Source organism: Fukomys damarensis, unplaced genomic scaffold, assembly GCF_012274545.1.
Source record: "Fukomys damarensis isolate Sample0158 unplaced genomic scaffold, DMR_v1.0_HiC HiC_scaffold_1, whole genome shotgun sequence".
Classification (NCBI taxonomy): domain Eukaryota; kingdom Metazoa; phylum Chordata; class Mammalia; order Rodentia; family Bathyergidae; genus Fukomys; species Fukomys damarensis.
Genome location: NW_022900913.1, coordinates 45,573,661 through 45,594,283, shown reverse-complemented (window position 1 = coordinate 45,594,283; position 20,623 = coordinate 45,573,661). Strand labels below are relative to the sequence as shown.

Sequence of the window (20,623 nt, the reverse complement as noted above, 5' to 3'; positions counted from 1 at the left end):
AATTTATATGCAAAATGTAGTGAGGTTCTAGGATCAGATAATTATGCATGTGGCTTTCACTTACCTGCACATTCAGGGGGATGCTAAACAGTCTTGTCAAATATGGAGCAATTGCTGGTTGCATGGCCTGAGTTAGGCATCGAAGAGCATCTAGCTTCTCTGGCCTCTGCCCACAAAATACCAGTAGAGGCTCTCCCGTACGTTTGAAAGCCAGAAAATATTCCCACGAATTCCAAAATGCTCCAAGACGCATTATTACCCCTTTATTGGGTAATCATTATTATAGTGTTAGAAGATAAAAAATAATGCTAGGTACAGGTATATGGGTTAGCACGTGAGGTTTCTCTGCACTAGGTGTTTGTGGTTCTGGTGATGAAACCCAAGGTCTTATGTGTACTAAGTTAGTACTTGATCACTGAGCAATACTCCCTGGCCAAGACTGTAGCTTAGATCTCAGAATTATAAGTAGATTTTAGGTTAAAGTTGAGATGTGAATCATGAGATTGAAAGAAAAGGCCAAGCAAATTATCAGGAGCAAGAACCTTCCTTCCTGGCAGAGAATCAGTGAACAGGCTGTGAGGTAGGAACATATAGCAAGCTTAGGAACAGAAAGAAGGCCACCAAGTCTAGAGCATAGGTCAGAATGGTAAGAAAGCATTGACTTTTTGGGACATAGGGTGAGAATTTCTGAACTGTTTTTTAGGTGATGTTGAAAGTCTTGTTAGGTGATTAGAAACCCCATATTAAACCACATTCACAAAGACTGTTCTCTTAGACTATGATATGTAGATCCTAGGGGAGACAAAAGCTTTTCCAGCAAGAACAGGAATTATCTATGGCTCACAGTGGACTCTGGGAAAATGCTCAAGAAGTTGGCAAGGTTATTTAAAAAGATAGCTCTTTTTATTGCTGCTATCTAATGGGAATTATAATAGGCATTTTAATACATCATTTCAAGTTCTTACAAACAACTCTGCAAGATAATCATCAATGTTGCCAAGGTAGCAGGAAGTTAGCTAGTAACACCTGTCATTACTGAACTAGAACTATCAAGCTTCAATGCAATTTTTATAAAAAATAGAACGATGCATGATCTCATGGTGGGCATATTTTGCTGTCAGATCCCAGTTCTGCCACCAGGGTCAGTGATGGACAGTTCCAGATCTACAAAGTTGTAAAATTCCCTTTCTCCTTCTGTCTCTTTTGCCAGGAACATAAATGTCCCTTGGTAGTCCTTGCAAAGAACAAGAAAATCTCTTTGATAAGAGTTTGGAGGTTAAAAAATGTGGTGAAGATTTACTTAAAAAAGTATCTTTATTGCCTTTTCTGACTGCAAAAGTAATACATAGGCATCGTTCCTGGAAATTTTTAGGCTTTCTAAATGAGGCTAAACAAACCTAAAGCAGCAATTTAGGCAGCGCGGTTATGAGTGATAATGAGAGTCTGATCCTTGACTCGGCTTTTTCTCGTGGTGTCTTATCTTGGGTATTCACTGAGGTGAGTACATTTGAACTCTGAACTCGAGTCACAAATATATATATATTATAGTGGTGACCTCATATGTCTCTTTGAACAGTTGCAAACTGTATCAGCAATTCCTGAGGGTAAGGGACAAGAAGGAAACTAATTTGAGCAGAGAAATAGGACTCGCAATGCTACAGGTAAGGACTGAAAAGTTCAGCCTGGTACAAAAGGAGGACTCAAGATCAAGGAAAAATACTGCTACATACTATCAGGAGAACAAAACAGAAGCAGAATGAGAGCTCTTTTCCAGCTCTTCATTGTTCTCTGCATTCCTCCTGGCTGTTCCCTTTATCTAGTTGTTGAATGGCCCTCCACTTGGCGGGTGTCGACTGGCTCCATTTCACCACCTACTTTTTCCAAGCCTTGCAACACCTCCAGGCTCACCGTGTCCTCGGCTTGGCCGACAGAAATTTATCTACGGTAACCGGGTTACATTTTCATTAGCTCTCTAAAAGAGAGAGCGCGAGTGCGGAGTGGGCGGGCCGCTGGGGAGTCTGAGAAGGGTGCCGCGCAGCTCCGCCGAGCGGAGGACCAAATCGCCCCACCGTATCCAGGGCCACCTGCCGGGTTAGCTTGAGCCCCGAGAAGAGACTCCTGGTAGTTAGCTTCTCCCAAGGGAAGAGCGGCTGGTTTAGACACCGCCTCCCGCCCACCTGGCGCATTTCCGGTCACGTGCCACCGCCGCCCAATCAGCGTTGGGAGCCTGCAGGCTCGAGATTCAAACTGGGACGCTGCCTACCACAACTACCAGCGCTGACTCCGCTGCGGTTGCAGCTCCGAGCAGTCCATGGAGCATCGCCTTGTGGGACCCGGGCCCTACAGGGCCACTAAGCTGGTGAGTGTAGGGGCCTGGGCGAAGCCGCCGCGGCCGCGGTCCCCTGGGACACCCTGCGGCCTGTCGGCCCAGGCCAAAGTGTGGAGGCGGAGGTGTGTCTGCTGCTGCTGATTTCTGCGCGACGCTCAGAGAAGGGCAAAAGGGGGCCTGGAGCTCGGCGCGACTTGGGTGCGTGTAGCTTCTACCCCGAGACACGAGCTGGTTTCTCAGAAACAAACGGAGCCTCCTAAATTAAAGCGCCGCGACCAGGCCCATCCCCTGCCCCTTTGTCCTTTGGAACCTAACGCCTGCATCTGGGAGAGCGGAGACCTAGCCACTAACCTTAGGCGGCCCCACCCCCTGTAAGGAAGGGCGGGTCTCTTCCCTTTCTAACGGTGCCTAACGCAGAGGTGGACCACCCTGACCACATTTCCTGCTATGGCGTTTCTGTCAGCACCGACCTACCTGCTGGATCGGTGGGATGATTTGAAAAAGCCTTTGCAGACTCTGGTGGGTCAGGATGTTTCCTTTTCTCCTGGAATGAAGGTTTTGTTATTTAGAGGTGTACACCCGTTAGCTTTACAACCAGGAAAAAGTAATTTTAGTGATTCCTCAAATGATTAACACAGTATAGAGTAAGTGGTAACATCTTGGTATGTTCACGGCAAGTTTTTAGAGGACTTTTTGTGAATGTTTTGTAATTTGGGAGGAAGACAAGTGACCAGGGTCTGTTAAACCCTGTTGGCTGCATTTACCTTGGAATTGATTCTCAACATTGCTGTATGCTTCCTAAGGAATATCCAGGAAAAGATGAGAACTGAGTTCCAAACTTTTAACTAGCCTCATATGAAGAAGAGATGAAGACACTGGGTAATGGGTAATATGGTTGTTTGCTTTTTTGCTCAACTTCTGGGAATTGAACTTGTCCAATGCTAGGCAAGTTCACTACATTCCTACTATTAAAATTTCTCGAGCCAGCCATCTGCTGTGGCCTGTGGGGTCCCTGGTGAGTTAAGGGGTCAAGCTAGGGCTAAGAAGGCTACCTTCTGGATGGAGAAATTGTGGTTGGGCCTGGAGATGTGAAGATGCCTTCTATTTTTTTTGGCGTCACTGAGGATTGAATCATGGAGCACTGAGCTACATGCCTTTCCCCCTCTCCCCATTTCTTGGTACTGGAAATCGAAATCTGAACTTGGAGCTTCTGAGGCAGTGCCCTTTTGACTTTTGAGACAGGTTCTCACTAAGTTGCCCGGGCTGGCTTTGAATTTGTGATCTTGTCTTTGCTTCCCAAGTAGCTGGCAATACAGGTGTATACCACTGCACTTGAAAGGCAGTTCTTTACTTTTTCAAGTAGGCTCATAGACTACTTTAAGAATTTAGTAGACAATACCAGGCATTTTTATAGGAAAGTCTATATGCCACATGCTTGTGAAAATTTACATATAATTTCAGGGGACTTGGGTTGTGTATGTTTGTGTGCCCTGTAACATTCATTTGGCTTAAAACAACCATTTTTTTGCCTATGATTCCATGGTCCACTAATCTGGACCTGACTCATGTTAGTGGTTCTTCTGATGGAGGTCACTCATGTGTCACAATGATCTGATGATGTCTTACCTTTATTGTAGCTGAGACAAAATACTGGACACCCCAAGTTAAAGGAGGAAAGGTTTATTTGGCTTACATTTTCATAGAGGTTTCAGCCCATAGGCATCTGGCTTCAAGGCATGGCAGGGGGCATCACAGAGGAGAAACAGTCCATGGCAAAGCAGGGCAGGCAGAAGGCAGCAAGTAGCAAGCAAGTGACTAGCAACAAGACATGACCACAGCTTTTTCTCTCCCTTATATTTTACCCAGGCTAGCTGCCTTAGGGTTGGTAGCACTCACACCCTTAATCCTAGCATTGCACAGCAAACTAATAATCCTAGAATCTCAGCAACACAAACCCTAAATCCAGCCACCTCTAAAATGCCCCACCTATGATCTCATGAGGCATCGAGGGGACATCTAGATATAAACCATAACGTCTGATGACGTAACTAGTACTTGGGTAGTTTAAGATGGCCCTTGATTTGGTCCCACCTTTAGTTGGGTCGAGAACTGCATTTCTAATAGGTTAGCTCTGATATCTGCACATGGTGGTCTCATGGTTCCAATATAGCTGATGGTTTCAACATGTAATTTTTGCTCAGATTTCAATGACCAAAGCAAGTGAAGCAGCTAACCCTAAATTCTAGAAATTATCTCTACTTCCTAATGGGCAGAGTAGCAAAGTCATATTACTGAGGTGCCTGTGAAGAGGATAGGAAGAATTACTGTGCTCATCTTTGCAAATCTACAGGTACACAGATGATTCATTTATTTTTTCAACAAATATAAATTTAAGTTTTCTTTTGAGCTGCCTTCTAAGAGGTATGGATGGTGGTGACAGATAATGAGTAAAGTTTTAAAAAATGGAGTTTTTTTTTTTGGTAATGGGGATGGAACTCGGGACCTTGTGCTTGTGAGGCGGGCGGTGGCACCATTGAGCTAAATCCCTGGCCCAAAAATGGTGGTTTTTTTTTTTTTTTCCCCCAGATTGGTAAAAAGGCTTTATTTGCAGGGTGTCAGACATTTAATCAAACAGGTCAAATCTCATGTTGTCATCTGATTCCTTTGGATTCCTCCTTTCTCTTTCTTTGCAACAGCAGAAGCAGAACCAGTAGCAGGAGCTGCAGAGCTGGGGACAGCAGAGATGGATGCAGCCCCACAGCAGGCAGTTGGCAAGCTTAGCAATAGTATGGGCAGTGGCATCCTCAGAGGTTTTCTCATTCAGCTCACTGAGGACCTGGTTGAATCAGTTGTCTTCTGCCTTGATGCCCACACTGGCCAGGATCCTCTCGATGTCCTTGGCATTGGGGGAAGGGTTGTCCTCAAAGGCAACCAGCAAGTAGAAGGTGACAGTCTGTGAGTTGAGGAAATGTAGACCTCGTTTGTGCAACATTTGTTGGCATAGGGGAGCAAAAGGAAAGGGAAAAATATAGTGTTTTCATAATTGCTTCTACTTTCACAATTGGTTGTACCATTTAAACCATTCTGGTGTCAGGGTTGTTGGTAGACCTGCCTTTTGGGGTGAGATAGAGGTTGTGTCTTATCAGTGATTTTCAAAAACTTCATCAGCAGTCCATCCTTATCTGTGGGGGACATGACCCAAGATCCCATGGGGTAGGGGCTGAAACTACAGATAATTTTCTGTTTTGTACTATATTTAAGATGAAGCTTAATTTATTAAGCACAATAAAAGACTAATAGCAATAACTAATACTAGACTAGAACAGTTAAAACAATGTACTCTAACGAAGTCCCCAGCTATCATTATTTTTGTACTTTGTGGCCATTATTAAGTAAAATAATGGTAGCTTGAACACAAGCGCCTTAACACCTTGTCATTTACTCTGATAATCTAGATGATTGAATGACTAATGGGTGAACAGCGTATACAATGTGGGCACACTGGGCAGAGGGGTGATTCAGATCTCAGGCAGGATGGCGTGAAATTTTATTAATTACTCAGAATGGGATATGACTGAAATGTTATGAAGTGTTAATTTATTGAAGTTTCCACTTTCAGACCATGATTTATCATGAAATGTTGGGTAAGGGTTGAATTGTTCCATTTTTTAGGGAAGAATCCATTCCAAAATTTATTCATAGCACTTCTTCAAGGGAAATAGTAAAGCTCTGGATCTTGGCATGACTAGTGCTTGTCTTAGAATAAAAACTAAATAGCACCATAACTAAAACTTTTTTTAAAATTTAAATTGAATTTATTGGTACATTCTATGTATACAGTACAGTTACATTCATTACTGGGATCTTGTACCTCTATATGACAAGTCTTGGTTCTCATTTTTTCCTCTTGTCCCCACCCTTCCTTCACTCCCTTCTCCCCTCCCCACCTACAAACACTTTAATTCCATTTTTATATTTTCTCATATTTTTTTCCCTTTCCCTTATTCCCCTTCCCCTATTCTTTTCACTGTCCTTACACCTTTAGTCCTTTGCTTCCTGTTTCACATTGCTAATTAACCCGTTAGAATCTTGAGCACTATTTTAGTTTTTCACACCAGAGAAACTATTCAGTATTTACACATGTGTGACTTATTTATTTCACTCAGGAGTATATCCTCAAAATGTACCCATTTACCTATGAATGAATCTACTTTCTCATTCTTTATTAAAACTATTTTTTAAAGTATCATTCACAGAAGTATATGAGCTGTGTATCTTATTTTTTTTCTTGCCACTTTCCTTTTTAAAAAATGTTTATTCATACATATTTGCCATAATGATTACATTCATTGTGGGGATTGGTACGTGTTACATAACACATCTTTTTTTTTTTTCTTTTTATTGAGGTTATTGGTACAATCTAGGTATACAATACAATTACATTCATCATTGGGATTCTGTACCTTTACATAATAGGTCTTGATTCTCATTTTTCCCCTTGTCCCTGCCCTCCCTTCACCCCCTCCTCCCCTCCCCATTTACAAACACTTTATTTCCATTTTTTCAGTTTCTCATATTTTTTTCCTCTCCCTTATTACCTTTCCCCCACCCTTCCCACTTTCCTTACACCTTTAGCCCTTTACTTCCTATTTCACATTATTAATTATCTCATTAGGATCCTGTGTACTATTATAGTTTTTCACCCCAAAGAAACTATTCGGTATTTCAGTTAAAGAAATCTCTGTATGAACATTAAAAATAGGGAATCCTAAAATAAAACTAAAAAGGAAAGTAAAAGAGAAAAGGCAATGATGTAACATCAAAATAATCCTTAATTCTGGAGATGAAAATGGTCCCTGAACATATTTAAATTGCTTCTCGCTCTTATAGTCTTATCTTATTCTTTTTTCATTATTTAGAGAATACTTTATTAGTTTCTGTAATCAAACCCACGTAGATATGACCTTACATATTTAGTACGATGTGTTACCCCTGTACACATGGAAAAAAAAAAAAAAAAAAAATAAATTAACATTTCTAGACCAATATGGTTGTCCATTTCTGTACAATGCCAAGTCAACACAGTAAATTGGGATGACTTTTTCCAAAGTTGGCAGCACCATTAAAGTTTCCCAAAATTCAATTTATATGTGTGTGTGTGTGTGTGTGTGTGTGTGTATATAAAGACTAATAATAGTATGTTTACATAACACATTTTAATTCCTTTTACTTTTCCTTCCCCTCCCCTTCCCATTTGCAAAAGATTTATCTCCCTGTTTCCTATTGTCTCTTTTCATTTATATAGAAGGCCTAGGTATATAGACTGTTAGGTTCTGAGTTACATTAAAGTATCTCTTTTCTAAGTATTTTCCCTTCTCAAGAAATGATATTTAGGCCAGGTTTAGACTGATCAAGTTAAGCAAAAAAAAAAAATGTGGATAATTAATGAAAATAATTTTACCAAAATTTTCCAGGTAATCAATTCAATTCTCAGCTTTATTCCATTTGAGAAACATAATTTAAACTAAAATTTGGGAAATTGGCGGGAGGGACAGTGAGGATTTCTGATATTAGAGACTGCAGCTGTCATTAAAGGTAAAATCTGTGTTTCCCTAGTATAAATCAGTTGTGTTTTAAAGCTTGTACCAAGTAAGTCATGGTTTGGGACTAGTTTTCTCTTACTTCCTTTTCTCCTAAGGGGCACTGTGAGGTCACTTCCCTGCAGGAAAAGCTTGAGAAAATCTGTATCCGTTGGTGTACAGAGAGCAGCCCTCTGCTTCCTACTTTAGTGATTTCTTTAGTGACTCTTTCATGCTCTTCTCAGAGCGTACACTGACCATTTCCTAAAGCACCGAATCTTATTTGAAAACAAAATTTAATGTATTAGGTAGTTATTTAAGGGAGAAATCAAATGACAGACGCAATTAATGATGGATCTGGGAGGTAATTAACTACTTAGGGAAATAACTTTCACATTTGTATATACAGTTTGTGTATACTGTGTATTTGTGTTTTAAAGTAAGGAGAAAGAAAATTCCTCTGAAAACTAATCTACTGATCTTATCTGAGTAGGGTGGCGGGTGCCTTATAACCCTACGTACTCAGGAGGCTGAGGCAGGAGTACTGCTTGAGTCTGGAGGTTGGAGGCCAGCCTGGAGAACACAAGGAAGATCCTGTCTCAACAGCAAACAAACACCAAAACTTAACTAAAACTTTGATCTTTACTTCACTGTATTCTGAATCATTTTATGATCTAATACAACTTACAAACTTTAAAAGGCTCATAGCTGCTCTTTGAATCAGCTAACATGGCTATGTTATACATCTAGTATGTGTGAAGTACAAGTGGATCTCAAATATGGTTTTCTCTTTTCTCTTGTGCCAGTCCTCTTTATAGCTCCACTGTTAATTTTACAATTTTACAATTTGATATACACTGATATTTTTACAATTAAGAAGAAAGGAAATAAAATAAATGTCCTGAAAAAAAGGACAGAAAATATATTTCAGCACTAGTATTGTATCTTATGTTTGGCTTAGGATATGTAGCACAAAGAGTTGAATTAAATGAATTCTTTGTTCCTTAAACTAGTAGTCTAAAGTAAGCAAGCCAGACAAAAGATGTTTTTTAGTCAGTTGTGTTCCTTTTTCATTTATATTTTCAAATATGTTATAGAAAAAAACCTCTTTTCAAGTTGTCTTGTTCTTTGTTTAGATAGGATTAAGGATTATTTTTTCACATGTGACTGAGGGTGAGCTATTGCTACATTACTTAAGGATAACAATTATTTTTTTTTCTGAGCACAGTAGCCAAATAATCACATAATCATATTTGAAAACAAGTGGGAGCAGAGTACAAGTTCCTCCCTGGTCTTCGAATATCTAAAATGTCTCATGGATTAAATGAATACAGTACATAATGGTAAATGTCATTTAAAATAAAAATAAATGAATGTAAAATTGTATTTATAAATTTTTGTTAATTATTTACTTATAAATTCTTGTTTTAAAAAGAGATATGAATCTTTGATGAGAATGTTTTATTGGAAATTTTCTAGTATGAAATGAAAGCTTGCATTCAATAGAACATTTTAACTCCCATCCACAATCCTATGGGTGATGTGTTTTCAGTATTTGGTACTGAGGATGGACCATACTAGCCACGTGTTTTGCCACTGAGCTATACTCTCAGCTTGTTTTTTTTTGTTTGTTTGTTTGTTTTTTTTAATGTGCATGATACAATGAGTTAAAAAGCTTGTAAAGAATAGGAAAAAAATTTAAAAAGATGACTGTGGGGGGGAACTTATCCTCCCAGAGATTTAAACATATTATTAATTATAATCACAACAGCATAGTATTTTTTTTGTCCCCTTTTGGAACTGGGGATTGAACTCAGGACCTTGTGCTTGCCAGGCAGGCACAGTGCCACTGAGCTGCATTCTCAGCTCTCAGCAGCATAGTATTGCACTAGAACAGACAGTAACTCAATGAGATAGAAAAAGAATATTCAGAAACAATTACGAAAGATAATATGTAGAGTAAGTAGCATTTCAATTCAGTTATAAAAAGCATAGTTGGTTTTCTATTGAGAGGAAAATAAAGGCAGAGATTTCTTTTCTCCTGACAAAGTAATTCTATATTAATAATAAGTGAACATAATTCTATATTAATAATAAATGTAACAAAACTATTTCAACTTTTCTTTTCCCCTTTTGTGGCTCTAGGGATTAAACTCAGGGGCTTGTGCATGCTAGGCAACTGTGCTGCCATTCAGTTTCTTCCTTAGCCCATGACTGTTTTTAAATGTATGGCTCAGTGGTATTAAGTACATTCACGCTGTTCTGAATTGTCCCCATCATCCATTCTTCAGATTTTTTTAAGCACTCAAAAGGCATAAATAAGTTTTAATCTTTCATCTGTTATTTAGGCAGTTTTGAAATATATAAAATTGCAGTCATTGCTTTAAATATTGAGATATAGTAACTTTAAAAACATATCAGTTGATTACAAATGCTTTGTCTCTTTGTGTTTGCCCTAGTGGAATGAGACAGTGGAGCTTTTTCGGGCCAAGATGCCCTTGCGGAAACATCGCTGCCGTTTCAAGAGTTATGAGCGTTGCTTCACAGCTGCAGAGGCTGTGGACTGGCTGCATGAGCTGCTGAGGTGCAGTCAAAACTTTGGCCCCGAAGTGACTCGAAAACAAACAGTCCAGCTGCTAAAAAAATTCCTGAAGAATCATGTCATTGAAGACATCAAGGGAAAATGGGGTCAGGAAGATTTTGAAGACAACCGTCACTTATACAGGTAGAGTATAAGTGCTGACAGGGCGAATACGGGGTGAATTAAAGGCTTTGGTTAGAGTCCCATGTGACAAAATTTATCTTGTTCATTGAAGCATAGTTCTATTTGTGATGTGTCTAATGAACAACTGAATGTCGTTAGTGTAAAACTGATTGTAATTTTTCTTGATCCTTAGAGTCCTTTGCTGCGGTGATTTTTCAGTAAAGACATTTGTTCGTGCTTTTTGCTTACCTCAGGAGGAACTTTACAATAACTTAGTTCAATCTCAGATTCTCCTAGAGTCTGAAAGGGAAACAATAAAAGCAGCCTTGAGCTCAGCTTGTTTAGCATAGAGCGTGGGTGTATTCATGGAGCTGGTGCCACAGCGCTTTTGATTTTTCAGCAGCTCACGGCCCAGCAGACTTGTGCTAGAATTCTCTGATAGTTCAGATGAAACCTGACAATGCATGTTGGCTTTTCTCCCAACATTTTTGATCACACTTCGGTGCTCTTTTATGATGTAGACACTGATTACCTGGTTATCCTAGGGAAATGGATATCTCTTTCTTTATACTTCTTTTTCTCTACATGCTCACTGTTTTGTCACCATCAGTAGAGGAAACCTAACTAAGGTTCTGGCTGTAGGAAAGACCAAAGAGGAATGAAGTAATACAAGTCCAGATGAGGAACTGTCGAGTTATCTGCAGAGAGGTTACAAAGTGCTGAGATCCTAAGAGAGATTAAAGAAGAAATGGAGATTTCAGGCCCTTAATATTTGTCGCCTTCTACTCTAACAGAAAAAAGAGGAATGTTGTCACAGCACATTCAGTCAGTGTGACTCTGGGACACGTGACTGAGCAGAGCAAATGTGACTCTTACACCTGAACCCTGTCTTTGTTTCCCCTTCGGCCTGGCTGCTGAGAAAGGCAGAGCGTGTGAGGGTGGCCAAGGGCAGCAGTGCTGTGCATTTCTTCTGACTCCCTTCTGGGCTCTCATAAGCTGTTTCCATTGCCCAGATAGCAAGATGATCACCTGGGCGGTTTTTGTCTCCATTCAGTGGCTATTTCTGATTTTGCTCATTGGCTTTTAATTAGGCTTCCAGGTGATCTCTGCCTAATCTGAGACCTTAGGGTTTATTAGCTTCAGGCAGTGGAAATTCTAGCCCTGATTCCACGCACTACACTGCACTGAGGATGGATTCTTAAGTGGTTATTCTTTTGGGCAACTCTAGTCGCTTGTACCCCCCTGAGGATTAGCTACAACACTTCTGAAAGATTTTCTGGGTAGGATTTCTTCCAGTCTGTCCTGCTGTGACCTTAACTTGGTTACCTCCTGTTGAGTCCTGTGATGCTTTGTGAGCTCTCAGGAGAGAGGAAGATAGGAGCATTTTCTAGGCGCTGACCAACCAGCACTGACTGGAATGTTTCGTTTTAATATGGATTGAATCATATACCCACTTTAAAAAAATACAGTACACAAGATTATCTTCCTTTATTAAATACAGTCATGGGTGATTAATTTCCGGACCCTTTGCTGATGTAGAAATCTATGGAGGCTCAAGTCCCTTATATAAAATTGTGTAGTATTTGAGTATAACCTGTGCACAACTTTGTCTATATTTTAAATAATCTCTAGCTTACTTGTAATGCCTAAAACATTATAAATGCTATATAAACAGTATATCATATTGTTTAGGCAATAATAATGTTATATTGCTTAGGGAATAATGACAAGGGAAAAAGTATATGTGTTCAGTACAGAAGCAACCGTCATAGGCCTTACTTACTACATAGTTCGTGAATGTGATGTGAACAAAAAGTGCTTAAGCTGTGAGTGCTGGAGAGAAGCTGGAGGAAGCTACAGCAGGATGTGCCTGTATATAAGTTCATTCACATGGATCCAGTATAGTACAGTGGACTCTTGACTTATGAACTCAGTTTGTTCATGAGGCCTGGTTGTAACTCAAGTTGGTCAGTCTCAGGCTCCTCTACATAGCCTTCACAGTCTCTCTTCTATAAATAGTCAAATCTGTTTCCTTAGAGAGGCATTGGTCCAGGATTTCTCAATTAACCCCACACAGGAAAGGATGTTGTCATGTTCCTTTCAGAACTCTTTAAGGATTAAATCACAAGTGGCTGGCATTTGGTTCTTAACTCAAGACTGGTCATAAGTTAAAACTAAAATTCTGGTTATAATCTAAGTTGTTTGTGTGTCAGGGTGGTCATAACTTGAGGGTCCACTTTACTTGATACAAGGTGAATTCAAGTTTTGCTTTTTGGATCTTTCTGGAATTAATTTTTTTTTTTCTTTTTGAGATGTATTCTATGTTATCCAGGCTGGCTACCTCCCACTCCCATGTTTAAGTGATTCTTCTGCTTCGGCCTCCCAATAGCTGGGAACTACAGGTGCCATGACTGTACCTGATTGGAATTTTATTTTCAAATATTTTTGGTCCTTGTTTGATTGAATCTGAGAATGCAGAACCCATGGATACCAAGAGCCAACAGCAATCATTTCTTACCCCTTGTTTCTCTAATAGAATGCTTGTGAATCGTTAAAGGAGCAGTATGACCCCGTGGTACAATGGTAGCACATCTGACTCTAGATCAGAAGGTTACATGTTCAAATCACATCAGAGTCAAGGTGTTGTACGTATTCACCCTTCTGAAAGTTTCAAAAATGCACAGAAGGGAGCAGTATTTTCTTTCGTCACTTATCACATGAAAGTTCATTCCCAGGTGGAGATTCTGTAAGTTAGCTCCTGACTTGCCAATTATCTAGATTAGTCAGGGATGAAGTCTAATTAGGCAAATAAATTATTTGTGAAGGTATCTGTGCTTTGCATTGAGCATCAGCTAATGAGTGTGTAGCCAGCTGCCACACATGCAGGCTTCCGTGACTGGTGCTTAAGATCTTACTGTTCCATGCGAGTGCTGTGGGAATTGCTGCATGTGCTGCCCTATGTACCCACTGTGTTGCCAGCTGCTCTCTGTCAGGGACCAGTGCCGGGCAAGTTTTGAAGGCAGAAGAGGAGGTTATGATCCAGAGGCAGAAAATAAGTTTGAAAATAGATGAGGGGCCATAGATGGCAGAATTCAGGAACATTTAAAGATCCAGCTTCCTAGAAGAGCTGGGAAGGACACTGGAAAGGAGTTCTTGCTGGGAAGAAAGAAACTAACATTCCAGAGCATCTGTGATGTTTTAGACTCATCAAGTATTCACGCTGTAATGCAGTTCCTGAAGATGTAGGTAGTAGTGTCTTAATTTTAAAGGTTAGAAAACTAATAAGGCCAAAGTTAACTAATTTGTTTAAAGTAGTAGAAGAGTCCAGTTGTATCCAGTTAGTAGTGGAAAAGTCATGACTTGAGCTGAGGTCTGCCTCTGAGGCCTGTGTTCTTCTGTGTGCCAGGCTGTTTCTGTGTCCACAAGAAGAGATTGACTTAGCTTAACAAATAAATCAGTGATGAGTAAACACAGACTAATAAACAAGGCACATTTGATGTAAGCTCACGTGATGATATTCAGAGTTCCTGTAGTGTGTTGAATACCACATAATGAGTACTAAGTAATAAGCTATCTTATCCAAAAAGTTCTCAAATAAAAGAGGTAAGGGCAGCATAATTAGCCTGAATACTTAAATAGACATAGCAAGGGAGAAGCAGTACCTTGGGTCTGTAAAGTTAGAGAAAGATACGTGGAATATAAATGCTCTGCATTTTGTGTGTGTCTTATGGAGCTGGGGGTTGAACCCAGGGCTTTGTGCATGCTAGGCAAGTGCTCTATCACTAACACTACCTTCTCCGCCCTTGATTGTATTTATTTTTCAGAGAGTGATTGCATATATATGTATTAGATGATTTTGTAGCAAAGATGATGAGTAAATCCTTTATTTTGGAATGGATTGAAATAGTTTTAGACTTAAAAAGTATGTATTGTCCTGTTAATGAGTGTACATTTGTTAGCTATGATTTTTTTTTTAAAGAACCAGTTATATATAGAAAATAGAAGGAAAAGTAGATTTAATGTGCAAGAAAGCAAAGCAATACCTGGCGAGGTGGCACATACCTGTAATCCTAGCTCTCAGGAGGCTGAGGCGGGAGGATTGTAAGGGTCAGGGGGAATGGATGTTGCTGGAGACCCCTGCAGTAGGTCCCAGCCTCCTGTGAGCCAACACAGCACTGGCTAAAGGTTAAAGATTAGACGGAAGGAGGAAGGAGACTTAACAATGAAGCTGAGTCTTGGGTCCTGGTCAGTGCTGCTAATAGCAGCAAAGAAAAAGTCCCCAAGCACATCCAGTATTTGTTGAATTCAGTTGTGAGAGGGAATAGGGAGCTGGGGAGCTTTGAAATCATCTAGTAAATTACTGCCAAACACCTGGCACATGATGGCGCCAGGCAGGGCTGTTAGGGAGTAGGCACTGCTTATCTTGCTAGGATAGAAGAAACCCATACTGGGACCACGCACAATTAGCAAGCAGCGCACAAGGTTAGTGAGAAGCGAGAATTCAGGGGAAAGGATTTTAATTGGGGTCACGCTGACCTCAGCTGCATGTAATTCAGTAGGGCCCTGCCACTTCACACACCTGGACAGCCATTAGCAAAGGAGCAATATTAGCCCAACTCCACTTGCTGACATGCCTGTTTGAGTAATGCAGGGCTTCAGTCTGACTCCTGATATAAAATAATATAGCTGAATTAGGGAAGGTAAGAAGCATGTGCTACTCAGTCCGCCTGTATTGGGTAGGAACACCTACTACAGAGGCTCAAGTTTGAGGTCAGCGTGGACTACATCACAAGACCCTGTCTCAAAGAAACCAAAAAAAAAAAAAAAAAGCCCCCCAAACAAGAGAGAAAACAAAGCAAAATTCTCTGTTTGAATGATAGTAATAAGTACAAGTTGCAGAAAAGGAATCAGCATTATTTATTGGACCTCTTCTTTCCTGTTACTAACACTGATGACTAGAAAGTTCTGGATTTGCTGTTGGTGAAGACAACTTTAGATGTCTCTAATGGATATTCAGCTGTTTTCTGTACTTAACAAAACTAGACACTACTTCTCATCACACCTGAGAACTACTTATATTTTTGTCCTAGTTGCTTTCTCCTTGCCGGGACAAAATAGGCAATAGCCACAAGTTAAAGTATGAAAGATTTATCTGGGCATGGTGGCACACTCTTATAATCCTAGCACTTGGGAGGCTGAGGCAGGAGGATCACAAAGAGTTAGAAGCCAGCCTGGGCTACATAGTAAGTTCAAAGGCTTGCCTGAACTGTATATCAAGACCTTATTTCAAAGCAAAAAAAAAAACAAAAAAAAAAAACCCAAAAAAGAGAAAGGTCTATTTTAGCTCACATAGCTTGATCTAAGGCAGGGAGGCATGGCAGAGGAGAAACAGTTGATGGCAGGAAAGGCAGGAAGCATCAAACTTGCCTCCCTTTTGTCACTTTTATCCAGTTCAGGCTACAAACCTATTGATTGGTGCCACCTACACCCAGAATGTGCCTTCTCATTATGCTAAACCAGTCAGTGGACTAATGTAGTTATCACATCCTTAATTCATATTCATACATCCTAGATCAAGACATGTTTGAAAAGCCCACCTATGAGTGCTTGAGGGTTGGCGGGACATCTAAATACAAGCCATAGCAACTATGTTATATTTTCATAAAGAATTTTATGAGGCATGGGATATGACTCAGTGGTATAGCTCTTATATCACATGAGCAAGGCCCTGGGTTTGATCCTTAGCTCAGGAAAAAAAAAAAAAATTCCTTCTATGATCTCTTCATGACAACCCTAGGGGATGGCCAGACAGGGTGTCTATTTCATCCTTAGAGGATCGCTTTTGCCTTTAATATGTTTAAACAAAGCACCAGGAATGTCTTGCTTAAAGAAATTTCATACTTACTGTCCGTTTTGTATCTGAACACATAATTATGTGGTGTTGTTTAAACTTAATGTAATAGGTTCTATAAAAATGGAAATGTACTGTGATAATTACGTGCTTCCTTGAAAGTAAGACCTAACTGGAAAATAATCAGCCTTGAAAGTTGATGTGGTGCTCAGACAGTTTTGTCACTCAGTGCAGTGGTACACACCTGGGGCCTCAGCTACTCATGAGGCCAGGAATCCAGGATCATCCTTGGCAACATTGTGAGATTCTGTTTTTTTTAGGGTTAAAAGTGTAACTTTATTTAGATGTTACTTGTACATAATCTATAGTAAGATACAAACAGATAATTGTTTGACAGAATTTTTTAATACCACTGTCAATTTACGATACCATTGGTTATACTGCAAGATGACAGATACTGTACTTCACAAAATAAAAATTATTTGCTTCTCTGGTTGGTACATTCCCACTAATTTTTTTTTTTTTTTTTTTTTTGGTACCTGTGTCCTTGCACTTGCAATGCAGGCAGCGGAACCACTGAGCCAAACCCCTGGCCCTCCCACTAATTTTTAATAGGGTAAAATGTATCATGTATCTCAGTTGCAAGTTATTGTAAAACTTTTATAACCTAGTGGTTTTCAGATTTCAGTTTTTTAGATTAGGGATGCTCAACTGCAAAAGTCTATGTAAATATTCTAAAATCTAGAGAACTTTGAAAGCCGAAACACTTCTGCTCTTAAGTATTTCAGATAAGGACTACTTTGTAGACACAAAGATCAGTGGACCAGAAGTAAAAGTCCAGAAATACAATCTACACAAAAATAAACTTGAAGTGGATCACAGATAGAAATATAAAATGATGACACTTTTAGAATAGGATAAAATTGTTATCTCCTGAAGTTAGGGAAAGAGTTCTTAATACATGACATCAACATCACCAATCATAAAAGAGAAAAACATGGTAAATAGGACTTCATCAATGAAAATTTTTTGTTATAAGACTCTGAAGAGTGCAAACTATACATGGGGGTAACATATTTGCAAACAATTTATTTGACAACAGGATGGTGTGAAGAATATATAAAGGATTTGTAATAGCAGTAACAAAACAACCAACAAATTAAAAAACTAACAAAAGACTTGAACAGACATTTCAGAATATACAGATAGCAGATAGCACTTGGAAAGATGTTCTAACATAGCTTGAGGGAAAAGCAAATTAAAGCCACAGTGAAATCCCACTACCTGCCCATCAGAAGACACTGCCAAGTGCTAGTGAGGATGATGTGAAGCAGCTGGAAATGTCCCACTGCTGGTGGGAAGTCACTTTTTTTTTTTAATACCACAGCTTACCCTTAGTAAATATGGACCGTGTGGCTCATCATTCCTACCCCTGGATATTTACCCTAGAGCAGTGGAAACCTAATGTTCACATGAAACGTAGAGGTGAATCCTTGTGGCGGTTTTATTAATAATTACTAATAACTGGCAATAACCTAAATGTCCTGTGGTTGAATCGATTGATGGTGTACATGGGGAAGGATGTGACACTGTAAAGGGAGGTCAGGAAGGAGTGTTTTTAGGAATGATGGAACTGTTCTGCTTCCTGATTGTGGTGATGTTTATACAGCTATGTACATGTGTTAAAATTGATAGGACTATACATGCACATCCCCAGAACGTGTGTTTGGGGGTCAATTTTACTGTAGTCTAAGGAACCAAAGATTTGAAAAGTGCCTTTTTGTACTTGCAGTGAAAAAAAAAATCTTAATTTTTTTTGGTACTGGGGATTGAACTCAGGACCTTCTGCTTGCAAGGCAAGTGCCAGTGGCACCACTGAGCTAAATCCCCCGCCAAAAATCCAAGTCTTAAATTGAGGTATATGACCTCTCGGACATTATTATCTTGTTACTGTGTGTTATTGGTACATAATAGTTATATTCATCTTGGGGAGTTGGTAAATGTACATAATCACGTCTTGATCCATTTTACTATTCTTCTCTCTCCTTCCCCCAGAATAGAGTACAGTATTCCTTTCCGGGAGAAATTCATCACACTGTCTTACAGGTCTGCTTGAAAGGACCTGTTTTAGTTACCTCGCCCTTCAAATTAATGGACTACACACTCCCTCTAGTGGACATCTTTTGTTTTCCTAGGTAATACATGGATGTATCGCATTATGGTTATGTTCCTGTACATATTAATGAAGCAAGTGATGGGATTTGGCCTGAAGGTCATAGCTGGTGTACTCTTGAGTTTCTGGAGGGTACACACTTATTAATTGTTGTAGCTTTGTCACCTAGTTGTGTAATAGGAGGTATTTAGATTTCTTTTATTGACTTAAAGTCATTACACATGGGTCATTATGAATTAATAGAAGATTCTGATAGTTTAGGTCATCTGAGAATGAGGTGCTAAGATGGACTTGATATGCAGAGATTTAATGTCAAGGGTGGGAGGCGGAGAACTGGAAAGATGCGTGAGATGGAACAGGAGTTGATGGAGGGAGCCTTCAGACTGAGGCAGGTGTGAGCTTGGGGAAAGCAGAAAGCAGCATGGGGCAGGAGGAGCCTAGGACCAGAGGACACAGTTCTGAGATAATCTTGGCAAAGCTGTGGGGGTTCCAAAAGCAAAGATTGCTGCCTGGTTAGGAGTAGCCTGGCTCCCTTACCTGCTGTGCTCTGTGCTGGGCTGGAGGCAACTTTGGGGAAATTGGAAATGTGCTACTGCTGGGGCTGTCAGGCTCCTGAAGGGAGAGCTGAGCCTGTGCATCTGTGGCTAGCAGTCATTGTGTTTCTCCTTCCCCACCAGTGGGTGGGGCATTTGTCCTGAGGGCAGACCTTGAAGATGAAATGACGAGGAAGACCTCACCCCTTGTCACTGCAGCTGTTCTGGCTGCACTGTTGCTCATCTCTCTCTCTCTGCTCTGCAGGGTGAGTGCCTTCACCCTCAGCAATCACCTTGGCCTGCTTTGGGTGCCTCAATTGCCAGAGTGGCTAGCATTTATAACCACGCACTTGTCAGACTACTGATTCTGCACGGATCCACTTGCAGTTACAGTGGAACAAAGAAGCACCAAGAGGTACCATGTAGACATCCTTGGTGCCAGAGGTATTCCTGCCCGCTTCATGTGTCAGTGCAGCTCTCACTCCTGTTTCAGAATTAGAAGCCCTTATTCCCCTTTAGGGACAGGGCCACTAAGTGCAGAGCCCAGCGCTGTGGAGATGGGAAGCACAGGGTCTCCCAGGGAGTCACTGTGGGGTGGTCAGTGGGGACACTGTTTTTGGAACATTGTTTTCTTTCTAGTTCTAGTGGAACACAGCAACATAAGAGTCCTCTACTTAGTTCATTTACTCTTTCAGTTAGCACTGTCGTGATTACTGTAGATTTAGAATATATCTTGAAATTAGGTAGTGTATTTTCCAGCTTTGTTCTTTTTCAAAATTGTTTAATTATATTAGTTTGCCTTTGTATATAAATTTTAGAATGAGCAAGTTTTTTCCTGTAAAAATTCCTGCTAGGGCCAGGGATTTAGCTTGGTGGTTCTGACACCAGCCTTGCAAGCAAAAGGACCTGAGTTCAATCCCGGGTACCAAAAAAAAAAAAAAATTCCTGCTAGGATTTTGAATTCACTTGTTTGGAAACAGTAGACCAATTTGAGGAGATTTAGTATTTTAACAAATTTGAGTATTCTAAATCATGAATATGTTATATGTTTTTTCTTAAGCTCTTTAATTTCTCAGCAGTATTTTGTAATTTTAAGCTTATACATGTTTTATTGTTAGATCTAAGTTCATGTTTTTTGATGCTATTTAAAATGGTTGCTTTCCCTATAAATTTTTTTATTTTAATAATAACCTTTGTACTGAGATATATCCCTCTTTTTTTGAGGCAGGTCCTTGCTCAATCACTTAAGCTGCCCAGGATAGGCTCTACTTTCTGATCCTCCTGCTTTCTAGAATTTTGGTATTATAGGCATGTACCAGTATACCCAGCTGCATTTCTTTTTTTTAAGTCAAAGATGTTTTATACATTTATCTCCTGTTATAAATGAAATACAATTTTTAATATTGTTATTATAGATCTAAAGTAGGAATGTCTTTCAAATTGTCTTCAGAAAT

The 20,623-nt window shown here is 39.9% G+C and overlaps 1 protein-coding gene across 1 annotated transcript in view; it reads left to right on the top strand.

The window, feature by feature from the left end:
* Window positions 1-2,229: 2,229 nt before the first annotated feature.
* Depdc1b (DEP domain containing 1B) overlaps window positions 2,230-20,623 on the top strand; it is a 64,663-nt gene continuing 46,269 nt past the window's right edge. The window contains exons 1-2 of the mRNA XM_010626927.3: window positions 2,230-2,359; window positions 10,368-10,633. Coding sequence (XP_010625229.1) covers window positions 2,312-2,359; window positions 10,368-10,633 — 314 coding nt within the window. The 5' untranslated portion in view covers window positions 2,230-2,311. The remainder of the gene's footprint in view (window positions 2,360-10,367; window positions 10,634-20,623) is intronic.